Genomic DNA, 17,876 nt, shown 5'->3' with positions numbered 1-17,876 from the left:
CATAACCACACACAGAGGCGTGTGCATTGGCACTGGCCCAAAAAAAAAAAAAAGGGGAGAACAAAACAATTAGGTTTGGAGACAAAGTATTCAGGAGTGTTAAGCTGTGTGAAATATCAGAATAACAACAGCTGCATTTTATAGCAGGGTAACTGTTGTGCAGGGGCTGGGGAAGAGCTGCCCACAGGCATTCTCCTCGCAGCCCTGTGGCAGGCTGTCCCATGCCACGGTATTTACCCATGAAAGAGAAGCTCAGAGCAGCTGTTCCTCAAAACATAGTGCAGGAGCCAGCCATGCACTTGCGATTAGGCATGGGGAATCTGTATATCCCCGCAGGATTCCTCCCACAACATAACAGCATGCCACAAGGATACACTTCCATTTTGGAGGAATCCTTCTGTCTGTTTGCAGGTTGCTTCGATTGGTTAAGAAGAAAACAAACAATTCCTTGTCAAGAAAACTGCTGACCTGGGAACCCGCAGTTCTGCGTGTTGGAAAAGTGGAAGAAAGACAGTGACAGCTGATGAAGCACAAAGGGTAAAATGAGTGTCATTGGAAATGCTTAGAGAAATATGTTAGAGAAATATAGAAGTGTAATTTAATTTGGGAAGCATTTATCAGTTAAGGACTTAAATTTTCATTTGTGCTTCCTCAGAGGAAAGCGCCGTGTGCTGGCGGCGTCACAAGCTGCCTTGACCACTGAACCGCCAGCATCCGCACAGCTGGCTCTTGCTCTGGTTTCATGTAGATGCGAAATGCAGCTGTTGCCTGGCTCCAGTGTTCTGGTGCTCACTCATCTGCACTTCTGCAGATCCAGAACCTCCTTGTGGTGGCCAGGTGGAGAGAAGAGCTCTGAGGGGCAGGTAAAGAGCCCTCGCACGTCACTGCTGACCTCATACCTACGGCACCAGTTTAAGAGCGATATTCACCAGGTCTGGGACAAGTTCCAGGGGTCTGTGGGAGCCTCCCTGGAGCGCTCGGTGCGGGCTCCTGGCTGGGACCGGGGGCCGGCCCGGAACCTGCGCGCCGGGCTCGGGTTCGCCCCGGGGCGGCAGCCCGGGCACCCGGCCGGAAGCGGAAGCGGCTCGGGGGCGGTGCAAGGCCAGCGGCCAGCGCTCCGGCGGGAGGTGAGTTCGCTTGGCCGGTGGGGTGGGGGGAACCGGGGTCCTGGCGGTTGCTATGGGGACAGTTGCCGCGGGGCCGCTGGGCCGCAAGGCCCGGGTTTGCCGCCAGTGCTCGGCGGCCGGCAGCGGGTGCCGGTGGGCCCTGGGGGGGGGTGGCAGAGGCAGGAGCGCCCGGCTGCCCGCGGGGCGGGAATCGGCTCGCCGGTAAAATGTACAGGTGCGCTTGCTGGGGACAACCTCAGGGGCTATTCAGGTTCATTCGTGCCTTCTCAAAAGTGCATCTCACAGAATCAACTGTTCAAAGAAGATACAGAGTGCTCAAAGCTGCTGCAACTTCGTATAGCCAGCTAATGTCTGCATTTAGGCTTACTTTTTATCCTGACGGTTAATTTATTTTTGTAGTTGTTTATTGAGTTAAGCCATGCCACTGAGACTGATTTCAGGTTGTGACTGAAGTGGGATCAGTACAGGTGAAAGCTGGGTAATGACTGTAATTGGAGCTTAAAGGAAACAGGCTAATATCCCGTACCTGTGCTTGTACCCTGCTGGGTTCTCTGCAGGGCCCTGTTTGTACAGCTCCACACGGCCCCCGTGGCCACCTCTCCGTTCCTGCTCTTCATCTGTAGGTCATTTTTCTGATAAGATGTGGCATGTGCATCCAGAGTCGTTCCTTCTGCTCGTATATGTGGCCGCACAGGCTGTGGAGCGTGAGCAGTGCTGTGTGCCTTGCACCGCTTCTCCCAGAGAAAAGCAGAGGCTGGAGAAGCCTCCCCTGGAGCAGCTGTTTGTCCTGTACAGTCACAGCCAGCCACCGTAGGGATCCTCAGCAGGTTGTCACCTGGGATAACTTTATTTTCTAGTGTAGTCATTTTTCTAGTAGGCTATTTGTGAAGCATTCTGATCGAAAATTCTACTGAAGTTTCAGCCGATATTGAACATTATACACATGGGTATTGAGAAGACAGAAGAACAGGCACTTAGCTTGGAATAACAATACTAGTGTACTGCAGTCACAGGTACCTGTTTGGACAACTTTTAGAGTGGCTGATTTTGCAGAAATGCTGGAGTATTGAACTGTAGCATATTATTAAGAGCAGCTAAAAATTGTCATTTAGTGTCTTTTTCTGAGTGTAATACAATCTGAAGATGCTAGTGTTTGGGGTTAATCAAGTTTCTTAGTTTCTCCAATGCATAAACGGAGCCCAGGTCTACTGATGAGCTTGCTTTCCTGCCTGCTGGTGTTCTGGCTTCCAAAGTACCTGTACTGATCTGGCTTTTCCTGCTCTTTTAGGTCCTTAAAGATGGGGAATACAAGCAGCGAGCGAGCTGGACTGGAGCGTCATGGCCATAAGGCCTCCCGAGGTGACAGCTCAGGAGGAGCCATCAGTACGAAAGAGGGTGATAGACCAAAAATTTTAATGGACAGTCCTGAAGATGCGGACTTGTTCCACCCTGAGGAAATGAAAGTATGGCTGGTTTGTTCTTGTCTTGTAACACTAGGGCTTGGGGATGCTGTCCCATTGTGGTGCTCTTAGCAGCCTTCTTTAATTCTGTCATTGAGCATACACGCAAAAGGAGAGATTGTTAAAGCAGACATGAGTGTAATGTTGTGGTTTCCAGCAATAATTAATTGTAGAAAAATTAAAATGTAACAGGCTTAAAGCTCTTCCCTAGTTGTAGGTACAGTGTCCCAGGTTCCTTCAGGTCCTTAATGCTTTTGCAGTCATCAGTGACATTTTATCTATTATTTTCCATACTAAAAGATCTCTTAACTGGATTTTTGCTCAGTATTAGATGGATTGTTAGAAACGTCTTGCTGCGTATCACATTTCATAAGAATATCTAATGCAAAACTATGCTTAGATTTTGACTGTTGGACAGAGCTGTTTCCTATAGATAACTCATAATCTTTCTGCCAACAGCAAATTTTGTGCCTACAGTGTACATATAATTTAAATGCTTCCTAAGGGTATTTCTTCTTAATTATTCTTCTTCCTTTTCTTGTACCTGCATATTTTGAAAACTCTTGTAAGCTCAAGCCATTTCTTTTTAACCTAATTTAGGCTGGATGGAGGGGGATTATTTTGCCTTCAGCAAATTTGGAAGGCTTTAACATCTTTGCAGAATTTGTGCAAATGAATTTGTGAACAGTGTCTAGAAACACAAGGTTTCCAGTCTCCATCTGACATAACCTACTTGTAGATTTGTACATTAGCAAATCATGCCAAGTACAACAACTGTGTTCAGTAAAATACAGGTTGTCTAAGTCTATCAGGAGAGAATTTCTTTTGATTAAGACATTGTGCTTGTAGGCTCCGCTGGAGAAAGAAGAGTTCCTAGCTTGGCAACAAGATCTGGAAGTGAACGATAAAACCCCCACTCAAGCTCGACCAACAGTCTTTCGCTGGACTGGAGGAGGAAAAGAAGTTTATTTATCTGGGTCCTTCAACAACTGGAGTAAAATTCCTCTGACAAGGAGGTAATAAATGGCTGCTGCTGTATCGGTGGTTTTCCTATGGACTGGGAACGCTTAGTGCAGTGAAAAAGGTGGTCAGTTGATAGATTGGTGTTGTGCTTGGATTTACCACTTCCCTGCTTCTTTTCTCAAGCCCTTGATGAGAATCTTTTTGATTCTCAGATGGCAGAGGGTGAACATTGAGCTGTGTGTTAATTTTGAAGGAGTGATTTCTTCACTAGGCACCATGCAGGAATGACCTGAGACAATCCTTGTCGTGCAGTCTGCTGCCTGGCATAGAGTTGGGGCATGTACAGTGCAGCTGGTTTTAAGCACAGTGTCTCTGATGGCACATGTACTTTCTTGCCATATCGTTGGATTTTGCCCAGCTCCAAGGGTGCAGATTCTGCTTAGGAAACTCTGAGCCTGGGATACCTGCTGGTAAACTACATGAGTGAGAGAATAAATCTGTGTTAAGGTACCAAGAGGGCTCTGGAGCTCTGCTTATTTCTGTACCTGAGTAGGTATTTTATTTAAACTAAACTGTATTACAGTGTTTGTTGCAGTTTATAGATCAATGTACTTTTCAGAATATTTCAGGGCTCTTTGTTTGTCTTGAATTCCAGTCACAATAACTTTGTCGCAATCCTCGACCTGCCAGAAGGAGAGCACCAGTACAAGTTCTTTGTGGACGGGCAGTGGACACACGATCCTTCAGAGGTAACGTTTCTTTGGCTCGCCGTTTGTGTTCATTGAAGCGTCTGAAGGTGAGAAGCCTGCTGGTTTCTCTGCCAATAGATGGCTTTTTCAGAGAGCAGGTATTTCTGGGTTAACAATAGAAACTGCCTGTTCAAGCTGGTGCGAGAGAGATTTCTGATCCCAGCTGTCCTAGGTGGTGGCATCAGACTGATGGCCTCAAAGGACAGGAGATTTTGTAATAAACGGATGACAAGGACAAGGCGTTGGTTTATAAAAGATGATGAGCTTTTCTTGTCTAGTGCCAAACTGTCTCTTAAAGCACCATAGTATTGCTGACATCCCAAATCTCCCTCTGGTGTACTTGCTGTCAGTGCCAGAATGTTGCTATCACTGCTGTAGATCTTTTCATAGGCCAGTAATTGTGCCAAAATCTACCAGACCTTTTTTTTCCACCTCTGCTATGAAATGAGCTTTAACACTAGTCCGTCCAGCAGTCACTAACTGCTTCAGCACCATTCACGGCTGCTGGTTCCAGTTTTCTTGCTGTCTTGGCAAACCTTGCAGAATTTACCTTGCAGTAAGTTGAGCTCATTGAACCTTCTGCCTTGGACTCTAGTCTTAGCTTTAGTAGTAAACTAGTAATACTAACCCTACTCTGTCCTACATCAGGCCATGCAGATCTTAGCCTGGTTCTGAAAGCCTTGTAGAAGCTAGCGGTAAAGCTTAGCTCCTTAGCTACAGCCCAAGAGTTTATTGAGTGTTGTGGACCTGGCAGGTTCAACTGACATGCATCCCCCAGTCCTAAACCCTGCACTTGCTCTTAACCTAACACTAACTCCACAATGGTGAGCTCTTTGTATCTGGTACTAGCATATTTTAAAAGTAATATATCTCATTCTCGGTAATGCTGATTGTGTAGTTTTGAGAATAGTCCTGCAAGTTTTTTTATTCTGACTTTTGTACCTTGTTTCTTCCCAGCCCGTAGTAACCAGCCAGCTAGGTACCGTCAACAACATCATCCAGGTGAAGAAAACTGACTTTGAAGTATTCGATGCTTTGATGGTGGACTCCCAAAAATGTTCTGACATGTCTGGTATGAACTTACTGGTAATTTTGTATCACACTTTTTAGAGCTGTTAAAAATTTAGTCTTCCTTTTTATCCAAAGTTAAAACTCCAGTATAGATTAATCTCCAGCTTTGTCACGCCCTGGGGACGTGTGCAGGAATCACAAATGCACAATGGAAGAATGTGAACTGTGTAAAGGAGGACGCCTCTGACAGAGCAACACGTGTCACTGCAGATCTGATTAGGAGGAAGTCATGGCTGCTTAATTGCTGTTTGGTTGCCTGTGTGATGTGAAATGGCTGTTTTTAGCACACTCAGTGATGCATCAATCCCTGCCTTACAACATCAAACCAATGTGGACAGCCTGTATTGCTCCCAATTCCATCTTCCTCTGCTAAGGAGCTGGGCCGAGAAGGTCAGGAGTTGCACATTAAGAGGTAGAAATTAAGTGCATCTTAGTAGTGCTGACACAGACTTAGGAATATATCATATCTTCACAGTTTAGTATACATTATCTATATCTTAGAATAATAGGAAAATGCTGGTTTTGCTTAAGTCATCTCTGATATCAGCCTTGCCAACTGCTTTTTCTTGACCTCTGTAGGGCTGGAAACACTGATTAACATAGTATCTCCTTCAGAAGACCCATCTTTGCATCTGAGGCAGCGGGTGTGTTTGGTTGGGTTTTGCTGTGTGGAACTTTCCCCTGGACGAAGCCTTTTTGGAGAAAGAGTGTGATTTGTGAGACTTGGACAGTACAAGAAGCCAGGAGGAGATTCAAGTAGATGCCTCCTCGCTATGTGCTATAACAAACCTTCCTTAATTGCTTTAGACTCTGAAGAGCTCTTTCTATTGCCTTGTCACTGCCTGGGAATAATAGCTGCCTTTACATGTGCATACCATGTTTTTAGTGCTTCCCTTGGCGGTGACGTTGTGGAGCAATGTCTGCTGTTAGGTGTTCACTGGAGAAGGGCTGGCCAGAGATGACAGTGACGTTCTGGAGTGCAGTAGGGCCCTCAGGATGCCACCTCCCACATCTTTGCAGCTAGTCTCAAGTCAGGCTCCAGACATATTAAATCTCTTCTTGGGTATTGATCGCTGTACTGCATCATCTGCTGCAGCTCTTGTATTTACACACCATTGATTTCTTTGGGTTGCGTGTTCCTGGATGTGAAAATTGATGTGGAGTACCAGTAAAACTGTACCTATAAAAAGCAGATACCCTTACAGACTATTTAAGAATAATTATTCAACATCTCTCTGGCAGAGTTGTCAAGTTCACCCCCAGGACCGTACCACCAGGAGCCCTATGTCTGTAAGGCAGAGGAACGCTTTAAATCACCACCTATTCTGCCTCCCCACCTGCTGCAGGTCATCCTGAATAAGGACACAGGCATTTCTGTGAGTACATTAGTTTGTTTGGCTGAATAATGGACTTGAGGGTGTGAATAGATGGGGAAAAAATCTGGGTACAGACAGGGGACAGGCAAGGAAAAACTTCAGAATAGTTGCTATGTTGGTAAATTCCTTGTTACGTGTGTCCGGATGGATCCATCTGAAGTAAATTTATTTTTCTACTTGACTGTCTTCAAAATTGAAAAGAGAGCGAGATTGGTATTTTACTCCCAGAAACCCTGACCTTCCCACTGCAACACTGCTTAGATGTCAAAAGCACATGACCAATAATTTAAGTCTGTCTCACAATAGCAGTGAGGATGCGGAGAGTTTCACCCTGGAGGGGTCTTGGATTGTTCTGAAACTTTGTGTTTCTTGGTGGACTCAGCGTAAGCAGCAGTGTGATTTATTTGAGGGTAGGGCTGCAGACAGTGTTTATCACCCATCAGCTGTGATGAGTAAACTGTGAGTTCTTGGATTTTCACACTGTCTCACTTTATCTTTTCTCCAGTGCGATCCTGCTCTGCTCCCTGAACCCAACCATGTCATGTTGAACCACCTCTACGCACTTTCTATCAAGGTGAGAGGCCAGGGCACATTCTTCACACTTGCAGCTTTTAGATGATTATATTTCTCACTTGTTTTCCATCTCCTGTAGGATGGAGTGATGGTGCTTAGCGCTACACATCGTTACAAGAAGAAATACGTGACTACTTTGCTGTACAAGCCAATATGAACATCATAGTAGTTTGTGACCAGTTGTTCTGGGCCAGTGCAGTCTTAGAACTTCTTCTCTTAACCAAACATATTCCTGCTCTGTGCTGTAGCAAATGAACTCTGAATTCATATTGTTTCTGAGACTTCCAAGTTCTCCTATGTTTGCCTTTTTTTCCCAGTCCCACCTTGGAAGTTCTTGGAGATGGCAGCTTTGTGACAACTAGACAGACGGCAAAGGTGTCAGTGCCCATCACCAGCTCACTTAAAAACCCACCAGTTTAATTAGGCTGAAAAACGTGAAGGCAGCAACAGGTTAAAGGCCTTCAGCAGTGAGGCAGACTGTCAGAAAGAAATAAGCCAGCCTAAAGTCTAGAAAATTCAGGATTCTTGTGGAATCTTATTTGAGCTCAAGACTCAGTGAAAGCAAGCCCGTTACTGCTTTCATAACTTATTAAACACACAATTATTTCAGCAGCAAGTTCTAAACTTGCATGGCTGAAATAAGTGTAAATATTGATGATCTTCTTGTAGCAGCCTTTCTAGGCAAAAATTAGCAACACAATCAAGTACAAGTTCATTGTTATTTTACGGTAGACTGGGGTTCACTGTTGCTACTGTAGTTTTTCTCTTCATGAGAACTGAAATACAACTTTTCCCCTGTGGAATATCTGGTGAAGACAATTGTTTTTAATGGCTGGATTTTTCTGTAAATCATAAATGTGTCTTGCAGTAATCTGCTTTTTGAAACCATTTTTTCTTGCTGTCACTCGTAAGGACACCGTTAAGCTGGGACAGGTTAGCTGTAAGGCAATCGGTGTGTGCAGTTTAGAGGTTGGTTCGTCAGTGACAGCCTGGGGGTGATGCCAAGTCCCCTGTATCCAGTGGCCAAACTTGCCCCTCGGTGTGAGCAGTTGCAGGATGCTGGATGCAGCAGCGCTGTGCACTCTGTGCTTCTGCAGCCAGGGCTGCAGGGATCTCTGCAACTTTTTATCATGTTTATATTTTCTAAGCGATTATAGTAATGCCAGGTTGCCTGTACTTGGTACTGACAGCCTGTTTTATCCCAAACCAAACGCAACGTTAATGCAAAACCGCTTGCCAGTGTGCCTCGGGCCTGCCCGGGAGGAACCGGCGCGGGAAGGGACCTGCCGGGTCCTTCCTGCTGTTTGGTTTTTGGTGCCTGAGAGTGCCAGTGACTGTGCCAATGATCACCACCCCCGTCCCACTGTGGGCAAGAGGACATTGCACAAACAGTGCAGGGTCTGAGCGGGGACCGGAGCTGCACAGCCAGCGTGCAGTGAAGCAGCCCAGCAGAAGGGTGCTTTGCCACCCTCGGATCTGGTCACCAGCCTTGTTGCAATATTCTGAGCAGCTCAGTAGATCTGGGTCTAGTGCAATGGTTTTCTCTGAAAACTCTTTCTTCGTCCTGTGCTACGGATAGTATTTGGTATTCTGAAACATGGAATTGCTTTTGTTTTCAGCCTCTTCAGAAACAAATAAAACATTTTCAAGAAAAGTGGGTGACTTGTTTTGTTATTATCCTCCCCTCTTTGGTTACCTCAGCTTCCTTGAGTTGTTAGTTTTGTATAACCTGTGGTTGCCTGATTGCTGTTTTATGCCTCGGTGGGTTGTGCAAGTTTTTTATCCATAGATGCAGCTTGAAACACTTTGTCCGCTTGCAGCTGGTCAGTAAAGAAGATGAGGGAGGTGTTAGTGTGTGTTTGTGATGTAAAGTTTACAGGAAGAACAAGCTCCAGTGGTCAGTTCATGAGGCTGAAAAGCCTGGTATTGGCCTTAAGCCTCCGTCAGCCTCTTTGTTCCAGCAACCCTTTTGTTTTCCCAAGCCTTTCTCCTTGGCAGTGCGTGATCATGGGTTGGATGTGGCTTGTGGTGGTCACAGGCACATGTGTGGCATTGGATTAGGCTGTGCACCCCCCTGTCCGATTTATGAGCTCCAGCAAAGTGACGTGTGGGAGGTCGGGGAGGAGGCTGTGGTTGGGTGGTTGGTGCTCACACCTGTGTGCTTTGCCAGGGGAGGTGCAGGTTCTTTTTAGTTTGAGCTGGTTCTGTCAGGGTGGTGACAAAGATGCATCAATAGCAGAGAAGGGAGAGCGGGTTGGAACAGTTCCAGTTAATGAATATAACGTGTTTACCTTTTGTTGAAATGTAAACTCAGTCAAAACACTCAGAAGTTTAAATGCAGAAGTATATGCTGATAGATAAATGTGTGACCACAACCATCCTTTGTCAGTTCCATGCCACAGAGAAATCTGATGCTTAAATAGTATTAAACAATGATGTTAAATAAGGGTTTTTCCTCCCATAGCAGGGTCAGCAAAGGGGCGCCAGGTCCCACGTCTGCTCCTGGGGCTGGGCTGTGTGCCGCAGGATGCCAGATGTGGGTTAAATGCAATGGAAGCGAACTGCGTGAGGGCATTTATGTAAACCTGAGTGGGTTTGGTCAGATACGCGTCAGCAGGAGGGGCAAGTGTTGTAATTTTTCAACTGTGTTCAAAGAAATGTAGATGTGAGAAGGTACTGGCAGACAGATGTTGTGCAGTGAGCCCTCTTAAATGCTTTTAGTGCCAGCAGGGAAATGATGCCACAAGATTCTTATTTGAATGACCTAGAATTAATTTTTTTGCCAGAAAAGAGGAGCTTAGAGGTAGCTTAGTAAGTTTGGTTTGTTATTTTCTTCAGTTGCAAAACAAATTTTTCACATGTCAAAGACCAAAGCAGCAGAAACTGCAGAGAAATGCAGAACAGAAAAGAAGGTGAGTGTGTGCAAGACTTACAGACTTGGTCTCATTAGTTCTTGCTAGGCTTTGTGGATTTTTTCTCAATTATGTACTTGTGTGACTCACTCCAGGCTTTACATCAGTGTTGGTATGGTGGAACCACAGGGCAAACCCCAATATTTTATAGAAAGGTTGGTTGTTGGTTTTGGTTGGGTTTGGTATTGGTTGGTTGTGGTTTGATTTTATTTTTTTTTCCACTTGCACTTGGTACATCATGTGCAGCCCCAAAAAAGCTCTTTGTGTGCCCCAGAAGTCAGGGTGAGGGCACAGGCTGTGACCTGCCAGGGCCCCACACAGCCCTGAGGGCTCCTGGGGGTGATTATTCCTGATCAGCTCCCCCTTTCCGTGCTTGCTGGGTGAGCGCAGGCTGCGGGCCAGGTGACCATGGCATTCCTGGCGCCTGGGCCTCGCGTGCCATCTCGGGAGTCCCGGCCTCCCCGGGGCGAGCAGCCCCCAGCCCCACACCCCTTCCTCCTCAGCAGCAGCAACCGCAGGAGCGCTGGCTCCCAGCGGGGCAGGGAGCGGATGGATAAAGAGGTAAGCCAGTTGTTTTGCTTTTGCTGTGGGGTGGGGGGGGCTTTTTGGGTTTTTTTGTTAGGTTGTTTTCTGTGTGACAGGTGAATGAATTAGATTAATCACACTGTGTTCCCTTATTGTAATGGGATGAATCAAATCCCTCCAAAGGCAAATGCTACATCAAGAGCTGGATTTATTAGCTCACTTACATTCCCCACCCACATCTCACAGTCTGTGCTGTTATGTTTATTCTTGGCTGTTGCTAGGAGAGCACATTTTTAAGGTAGATGCAGAGACTTTCGTTACAGTCATTTTTGGGACTCTTGAGTAAGCCGTTCCATTCTGTGTCTATGGCAGAAAGAAGAGCTCCCTGCCCTCCCCGACCCCCTGTATTTGAGCACAGCGTGGGGTGGTCAAGCTGACAGTGGATTGTGCGGGGTTCTTGGTAATCAAAAGGCTCGATAAATAATTATTTTTTTTACTCCACCAGTTTCTGGATTATTTTAGTTTTGTTACAATTCTGATCATGCATCATAGGACTGCAACAATGAGCTTTAAATAAGTATTCTTTGTGCACAGTAAAATAGAAATAAAGGAACATTTAACAAGTTAGCATTTCATCATATACATCAGATAGTAGGCACAATAGATAAATCAAGCAGCTTGGGTTTTATGTAGAGCAGTTTCATGAAGAATGTCATGTAGACCAGAATGTAAGAGGAGCTATTAGTAACCCACCCACACACCCTCCACCGAGGCCTCGACTGGGGGCAGGGGAGTGGGTATGTGCACAAAACCAAAAACACTGAACAGTAGGAGGACAAATTAAGTTACTGTAGGCAGCAGTGTGAATATTAAAAACCTCTTCCTGTGAAAGAATACTTCAGACCCTGTAAAAACTGGTTCAGTTAAAAATAGATGTATTTACATTTAAGTCTGATCTAGCAAGTTTTCCCAGCAGGTATAAGTTAAGATGTACAGTAACTCTGCAGGTTGTACTCAATCTGACTCGATTGGTGAATGTTTTTTCTTGCTTTTTTCTTTTTTCCTTTTTTTTTGGTCTTTTTTTTTTTTTTTTTTTTGTTGCAGCGATTAGGCCTTAAAGCACCAGCATATTACAGCAGTGGGATGAGGAACTATCTCCGTCCACTTTGCTACCGGTACACTGCTGGGACAAATCCCAAACCTGTCATTAGATCACACTATTGTTAATTAAGATGGTTTTTTTCCAGCTCAGATGTGTGGGTCATTTACCAGGGCGAGATTGTTTTCCTGTTTACTCACACTTGTTTTACCTCTACCCGTATCACTAGTTAAGAAGGTGAGGGCAGAATTTCGCTGTAGGTGTTTGCAGCCGACTGCTGCTATAGTAGACTATTTGGACAAATGTACCTGTTTTGGTTCATATGAACATGATTTGTTTTTGTGAAGCCACTTATGCTACTTGTTCAGGGAATAACAACTATTAAGATGCTAAATATTGTCTAGGTTAGCTCTTTGGTAAGCTCTGACACCTATAGATTACACAGCCTCTAATGCTGGGTGCAATGGTGGGATGGCTCAGTGTTCTCTATGGAGAAGGAAGTGTTCATTTCACCATGCCAGTCAAGATAGTTATTTGTTTTTATTTGGTTATTGTTCAACAACAAAGTTCAATACCTTCCAGGTGGAGCTTTGAACTGTCCCTCTGGTTCCCTCCCTTGTCAACAATAAAAAGGTAATGAAGAAAACTCTTGGATTTCTAGAGACCTAAAACCTCATTTACGCTAATAAGCTTCAATTGCAATTTAATGTTACAATTGTTCATGGGAGCAAGGAGGACTGAGCCGAGGCCCCTCCGCTATCTGCAGGTGGCTGCCACAGCCACCCCAAACCAAAACGCTAGTGTTGAAAAACACACACTTTACAATAAAAAAGTAGAAACCAATTCAATTCCCTTTTGTTACGAATATAAAGTTTCTTGTAAATATGTACAGTCCTTTGAGCTATTTCTATAGCAGGAAGCATTTCACGAACAAGACACAAGATATACACTTTCCGGAATCAACGAGCCTGTTTCTGAGGGCTTGAAGATCTTCCGTGAGATGCAAAGATTTAAAGACTGATCTCAGCGACCTTTCAAAATATTCAGACCAGGAGACAAAAACTTCCAGCAACTTTCCTGCCAAATCATCTGACCTAAAAGAACCCAACAGACAAGAGAACAGAATACAATATCCATGGAACTCGCCAAAGGACACTGACGGGGCGTTTGAATTTGTCTGGGTTTCTAGAACTGGTTAGCACGGGCTTCAAGGGACTAGCAGAGGTTTAATAAGAGTGTGGCCAAGGGAAGACTGGATGCAGTTTTGCTCTTTCCAGTTGTAAAGAACATGGTTGTTCACTTAGGATGTTGCTATTGCAGACTGAATGATCAAAACCTGCTTTGAAAAGCATTTGCTCTCTGCTTTGTGTTCACAGCAAAAGAGAATAGCAGCAATAAATGGCTCATGGTTAGATACGCAGAAGCAAAGGTGAAGGTGCGTTCTGTAACCGCTAAAGCTGTTCATTGTGAGTATCCTCCTGTGCCGTGACGTTTGGTTCCTACTGCACGACAAGTTACAGACCACGGGAAGAGCTGGCCCTGGGCTGCTCCTCCCGCTGGGGAGCCCCAGGCTGGCAGAACCACAGCGGCATTGCTGAAGGGACCGTGTTCAGCGCCGAGAGGAGAACACAAGTGTGGCTGTAATTCTTGTCATAAAATAAGGCTTGTTAACTCTTCATTGCCAAATTTCCAGAGTAATTAATAGTTATTTTTGCAGCGTAATCTAAAGGTTTCAGTTAATTTACAAGTGAGGTACAATACACTACTCAGCAAAGCAACCTAAAAGGAGAGAGCAGCCAGTGATGGTGCAGCAGCATGCAGTGAACTGTCATGCAGAAGACCTGGATAAAGTCTGACACCCCAGTAGCGTATAGGTAAAGCACTTTGTCTCGGGGCCGGGCACGTGGGACTGGTTAACACAGGGTTCTTCCCTTCCCGTCAGAGCTGCTCTAGAGCAATTTTAGTAAGAACAAAGTAACTTTCAGAAGTGGCAGGTGAACAGACTAATCAGAAGAAATTTTTCTTGTGTTCTGTAGAGCATATACTGAAAACCTTGCTCACCTTGGCCCTTCTGTTTCCAGGCCATCAGGAATTCCCAGCATGTCTCAGAACTATGATCAATGACCTGGTAAGGGGTGCTAACCACATTAAAGACCTGGGGTGGGACTCCAGTCCCGTTTAATTTCCTTGATGAACTACTAGGGACTAAAGTGAATACAAAAAGTCCATGAACTGCTTGAAAGAGTAACAGTAGTACAAAGTGCAAAAACAGGAGTGCAGGAAAGTGCAGAGAAATTAACTGAGATGCGAACAATCTTCAAAAGCGTCACGCCTCCCGATGCGGAGCCGGCTTTGGCCCAGGAGTGCTGTGGTGGTAACTGGGCAGCAGATATATGGAGTGCATATACTCAGTATATTTCCTTTTTTTTCCTGCAGGTCAAGATGAGTAACTTTGTGTAGCTGAGACTTACACTGAAGACTGGTCCCAGACCTGGCAGGGGAATAAAGTGACAGTTACAAGTCACAGGTATTTTTCTCACACATGCAGAGGTGCCAGCAGCAGCACATCACCTAACTCCTGCTGCTGTGGTGTGCGAGCTCTGCGCTGCTGGCTTCTTGGTGCCAGAACGAGCCACCAACAAAGGCAAGTACTATCAGCAGCACTCTGAACACAGCAGGCTCCAGACATTGTCCCCTTTGAGTCCTCAATAGCTTGATTTCTGTTGGTAAATGCACCTTTGCTTTCAGCTTTCAGGACTTTAGCCTGTTCAGAGTCCATCTGCTTCTGTAGTTACAGAACTAGAGCACAGGGCAAGGTGTTCACAGGACCACCGAGTTACACGGTGCCTGCTCTCTTTAACAGAAGTTGAGGGGGATGAGATTTGATTTACTCTTGTACTTTACAGCACCGTCAGCCCTTCTGCACTCCTCACCTTTTTCCAAGAACAGAAAAGTGCTCGGGGCTCCTGACTCACCTTATTGACTTGAGCAAGAGGAGTTCTGGCACCACTCACAGGCAGTCGTCCTCGGCTGCTCTCGTCGAACAGTCTGCCAGGGGACCTTTCTCTGCGGGTGCTCAGAAGCCGGCCTGGAGATTTCTCCCTCTCCAGCGGTCGCCCAGGTGACTTGTCCCTGCGCAGCTCTGTCCTCCCCTCGCGGTACCGGTGCGGCGTGCTTGGCTCTCGAGGGTGGCTGGGACCTTCCGGTGGTCCTGGGCTTGATGCTACCCGCTTGGTTATGTGCTCGTTGTATGTGGGCGGACCTCTCTTGTTAGGGCTACTGTCATTCAAAAATAATGGACGCGAACAGCTGAGCGACAAAAACCTCACGTTACATTTTCTTTTAGCAAAAATGTAACTTCCCCCAAACACCCAGTAGTGGTGAGCTGAAAAAGCATCGGACCTCCCTGAGCCAAGATGAGAAGTCCCAAGATATTTGGACAGCTGATTAGCAACACTAGTAAAGTGCCTTAATGAAGTGCTAATGTAAGTCATGGCTATGTAACAGGCCACAAAAGTACACATTTTCATGTCTGTAATCTGTATATTTTTCCATGTTAAAGTACACTAAAATGCAATATATGCCTTTTCATGTACAAAATTTTCCGTAGCTCCTGGTCAGGATGAGCTACAAGCCTCTTTGTCTCCGTTTCCAATGCACAGGGGCACTATCAACCCCCATATTTATTCACCTGTCTCAAGTATCACAGCCTCTCAACACTGCCTCCCCAAGGCAGCCTCATTATTGAAGAGAAAGGGGCTTTAGAGATTGTTACAGTCAGGTGATGTTTAGTGGCCTGGCAACAGCATCTAAGCTCACCAAGCTTTGAAGTCACAGCTAAATCACAAGATAGAAGTAAAACAGCTGAAGATCACAAAGCATTTGTGGAGATTACCCACATCTTCCTACAGGGTTAGTGTTTCTTTGCCTTGATTTTAAAACATCAGTGACTCTACTCCTTGTTCCATTCCAGCATTACAATAATCGGGTAACATCAGCCTCTGCCTCTCAGAATGGAACAAGGGCATTCAACATCTCGGGGCGGGGGGGAAGCCATCTGGCGCAAAGTTTGCTCACAAGGGGCGCAAGGACCACACCACACGGACTTCATCATACCTGCGTGTAGCAGAAGAGCCTCTGTGGTGCTGCTCATTGTTGGTCTCCTTCACTAGATTGCCCTTACAGCAAATCACCCTTAATTTGTCTTGGTAGGAGGAGGCCAAGTAGATCGCTCCAGATGAAATTGCAGGCCCCAGATACCGTGGGTTTGGTATCTCCAAGTGGGCTCGTGCAGGAGTTCTGGGTAAAATCGCAGGAAAAAGGCTTTACAATGACAACACTGTCCCTTTTCCTGGGAACTACACATGTTCTTGCAGCACGTGCTGTTCAGACTAATGAGAAGAGAACAACTTACCCTAGAGAAGCTCGTGCCTGAATCTCAATCACTTCAAGGGAATTGAAGTGGGTCACAAACAGGTAGGGCTCTCTGTAGGCTGAAGGAGCACCACGGAGGGAGGGAAAACAACAAATTATCTGTTAGAAACTTCTAAAAAGCATCCATGAATGCAACCAAGCCTCATGGCCCCTTGAGAAACTAATGGAATATATTTTCTGTAATAAGACACAGACACTATTACTAAATAGGGAGATTCAAGCTTAAAGAATCGTTGCTTTGAAACTGTATCTCAAGAATTTTACTAACCAAAGTATCATGAAAAAGGCATTAAAACCAGACTATTAACAAAATCCCATCAGGTAGTGCAAAAAGCCTGAGGGAATCACACTGACATTATATGTTCTTGACTGTTTCAGAAACCTCCAAGCATCGTTAAAAATTCCACTATCCAGTTCGGTCATTGTCAGACTAGGAACATTAAGAAAATATAACTTTGGTTTAGTTTTCCTCAAATGGCTTATACTTCAGCAGGTCTGCCACTTGGATTTATAATGAGCTTCACCCATGGGAAATCTCCACAGATTCTGGGACATTTGGGAGAGGGAAGAGGAAGCAGGAGCACTGAGTGAAGAACACCCATCCCACAAGGATGCTTCCCAGGTTCAATAATTCCCATAATCCAGGTGAATGTCCCTCAACACCTACCAAAGGCTAAGGGCAAGCGATTCCATTTCAGGTCGTCTGTCCGACTGCGTCTTCCATAGGAATCCACAAAGACACCAAACTCTGAAAAGGAAAGCAATGCCATGTCATTTATTTTTGGAGGGACAAAGGTGATTGACCTTGGGCTTTTTGACAGGGACACGGTGCCTTCTGTCTTGAAATCCTCGAGTGCTCTAGTTGACATTTCCATGACATTATCCTAGAGGGCCAACAAAAGCAGCTATACGAACAAATAACACCCTCTTTTATTTCATCACAAGAAGATTAAAAATTCTCATCTGTCTGTATGGAAACCAGACAAGAGAACCAAAATTAGAAAAGCCCTTAACATTTTATCAGGATAATCACACACCTGTTTGCACTTAACATTGATTACAACCCCTCCCCTTTAGGCACCAAAGCCTGTGCAACTGATCCACAGGTGCTGAGAACTTGAAGCCAGAAGCATGATGACCAAAACCAGCAGCAAGGGCTACTGTAGTGCCAATGCCCTGCGCATCTTACTGTGTAACCCACCACACACAACGCTTCAGGACTCTTAGATTCACAGCCTGCAACAAATATTCATTACAGGTCCTAGAATGTTGTCTCTGTTCGGCTTTTCTTTCCAGCAGAATGGCAGTTCATGTATCAGAGAACAGATGTGGCGCAACATCTGCACAACCATCTACCACTTACCATGGAAACACAGCAGATACTCCTCCCGCTGCCCCGTTGGGTTCACCTGGATGATACTGACTGGAAAACTGTTGGTGGAAGCAGCAAACACAGCAGAGGCCAAAGTGTGGTCATTTTTATCCAGAAACTCTGCAAAGAGAATGGAGAAAAAGAGCTTGATCAGCAACAACTGGCTTTCTTTTTTCCCCAAACTGCTTTAGAAAAGCCCCACCAAAAGAATCTGT

The 17,876-nt window shown here is 45.4% G+C and overlaps 2 protein-coding genes and 1 long non-coding RNA gene across 10 annotated transcripts in view; 2 read left to right on the top strand and 1 right to left on the bottom strand.

Moving 5' to 3' along the window:
* The first annotated feature begins 1,068 nt into the window (after positions 1 to 1,068).
* PRKAB1 (protein kinase AMP-activated non-catalytic subunit beta 1) lies at positions 1,069 to 8,973 on the top strand. Its single transcript, XM_082066352.1, has 8 exons — positions 1,069 to 1,127; positions 2,416 to 2,590; positions 3,437 to 3,603; positions 4,206 to 4,299; positions 5,257 to 5,371; positions 6,613 to 6,746; positions 7,252 to 7,320; positions 7,399 to 8,973. The coding sequence occupies exons 2-8, from the start codon at positions 2,426 to 2,428 to the stop codon at positions 7,474 to 7,476; spliced, it is 822 nt and encodes a 273-aa protein (XP_081922478.1). The 5' UTR covers positions 1,069 to 1,127; positions 2,416 to 2,425; the 3' UTR covers positions 7,477 to 8,973.
* Positions 8,974 to 11,319: 2,346 nt separating this feature from the next.
* Positions 11,320 to 17,876, bottom strand: part of CIT (citron rho-interacting serine/threonine kinase) — a 75,326-nt gene continuing 68,769 nt past the window's right edge. For 5 of the 8 annotated variants that reach the window (XM_082066634.1, XM_082066640.1, XM_082066636.1 and 2 more), the window contains 6 exons: positions 17,653 to 17,781; positions 16,957 to 17,037; positions 16,270 to 16,348; positions 15,972 to 16,154; positions 14,831 to 15,164; positions 11,320 to 14,346 (listed from right to left, as the gene is read on the bottom strand). In XM_082066634.1, the coding sequence (XP_081922760.1) occupies positions 14,323 to 14,346; positions 14,831 to 15,164; positions 15,972 to 16,154; positions 16,270 to 16,348; positions 16,957 to 17,037; positions 17,653 to 17,781 (830 nt within the window). In that variant the 3' untranslated portion in view covers positions 11,320 to 14,322. The remainder of the gene's footprint in view (positions 14,347 to 14,830; positions 15,165 to 15,971; positions 16,155 to 16,269; positions 16,349 to 16,956; positions 17,038 to 17,652; positions 17,782 to 17,876) is intronic. The other 3 variants (XM_082066637.1, XM_082066639.1, XM_082066638.1) reach the window with 2 other exon arrangements.
* Positions 14,302 to 17,679, top strand: LOC309446688. Its single transcript, XR_014185490.1, has 4 exons — positions 14,302 to 14,382; positions 14,762 to 14,976; positions 15,202 to 15,340; positions 17,586 to 17,679. It is a non-coding gene; the product is annotated as an uncharacterized lncRNA (long non-coding RNA).

Source organism: Streptopelia decaocto (genome assembly GCF_964273445.1).
Source record: "Streptopelia decaocto genome assembly, chromosome: 15".
In the NCBI taxonomy this organism is placed as follows: Eukaryota; Metazoa; Chordata; class Aves; order Columbiformes; family Columbidae; genus Streptopelia; species Streptopelia decaocto.
Note: the sequence above shows the minus strand (reverse complement) of the source record. Positions and strands in the feature narration are given on the sequence as shown.

Bases quoted from the DNA above. Each gene is read 5' to 3' on its own strand.
- PRKAB1 (XM_082066352.1), top strand. From the start codon at position 2,426: ATGGGGAATACAAGCAGCGAGCGAGCTGGACTGGAGCGTCATGGCCAT. The intron at 4,300-5,256 runs GTAACGTTTCTT...GTTTCTTCCCAG, and splicing joins GGACACACGATCCTTCAGAG to CCCGTAGTAACCAGCCAGCT. The intron at 5,372-6,612 runs GTATGAACTTAC...TCTCTCTGGCAG, and splicing joins AAAATGTTCTGACATGTCTG to AGTTGTCAAGTTCACCCCCA.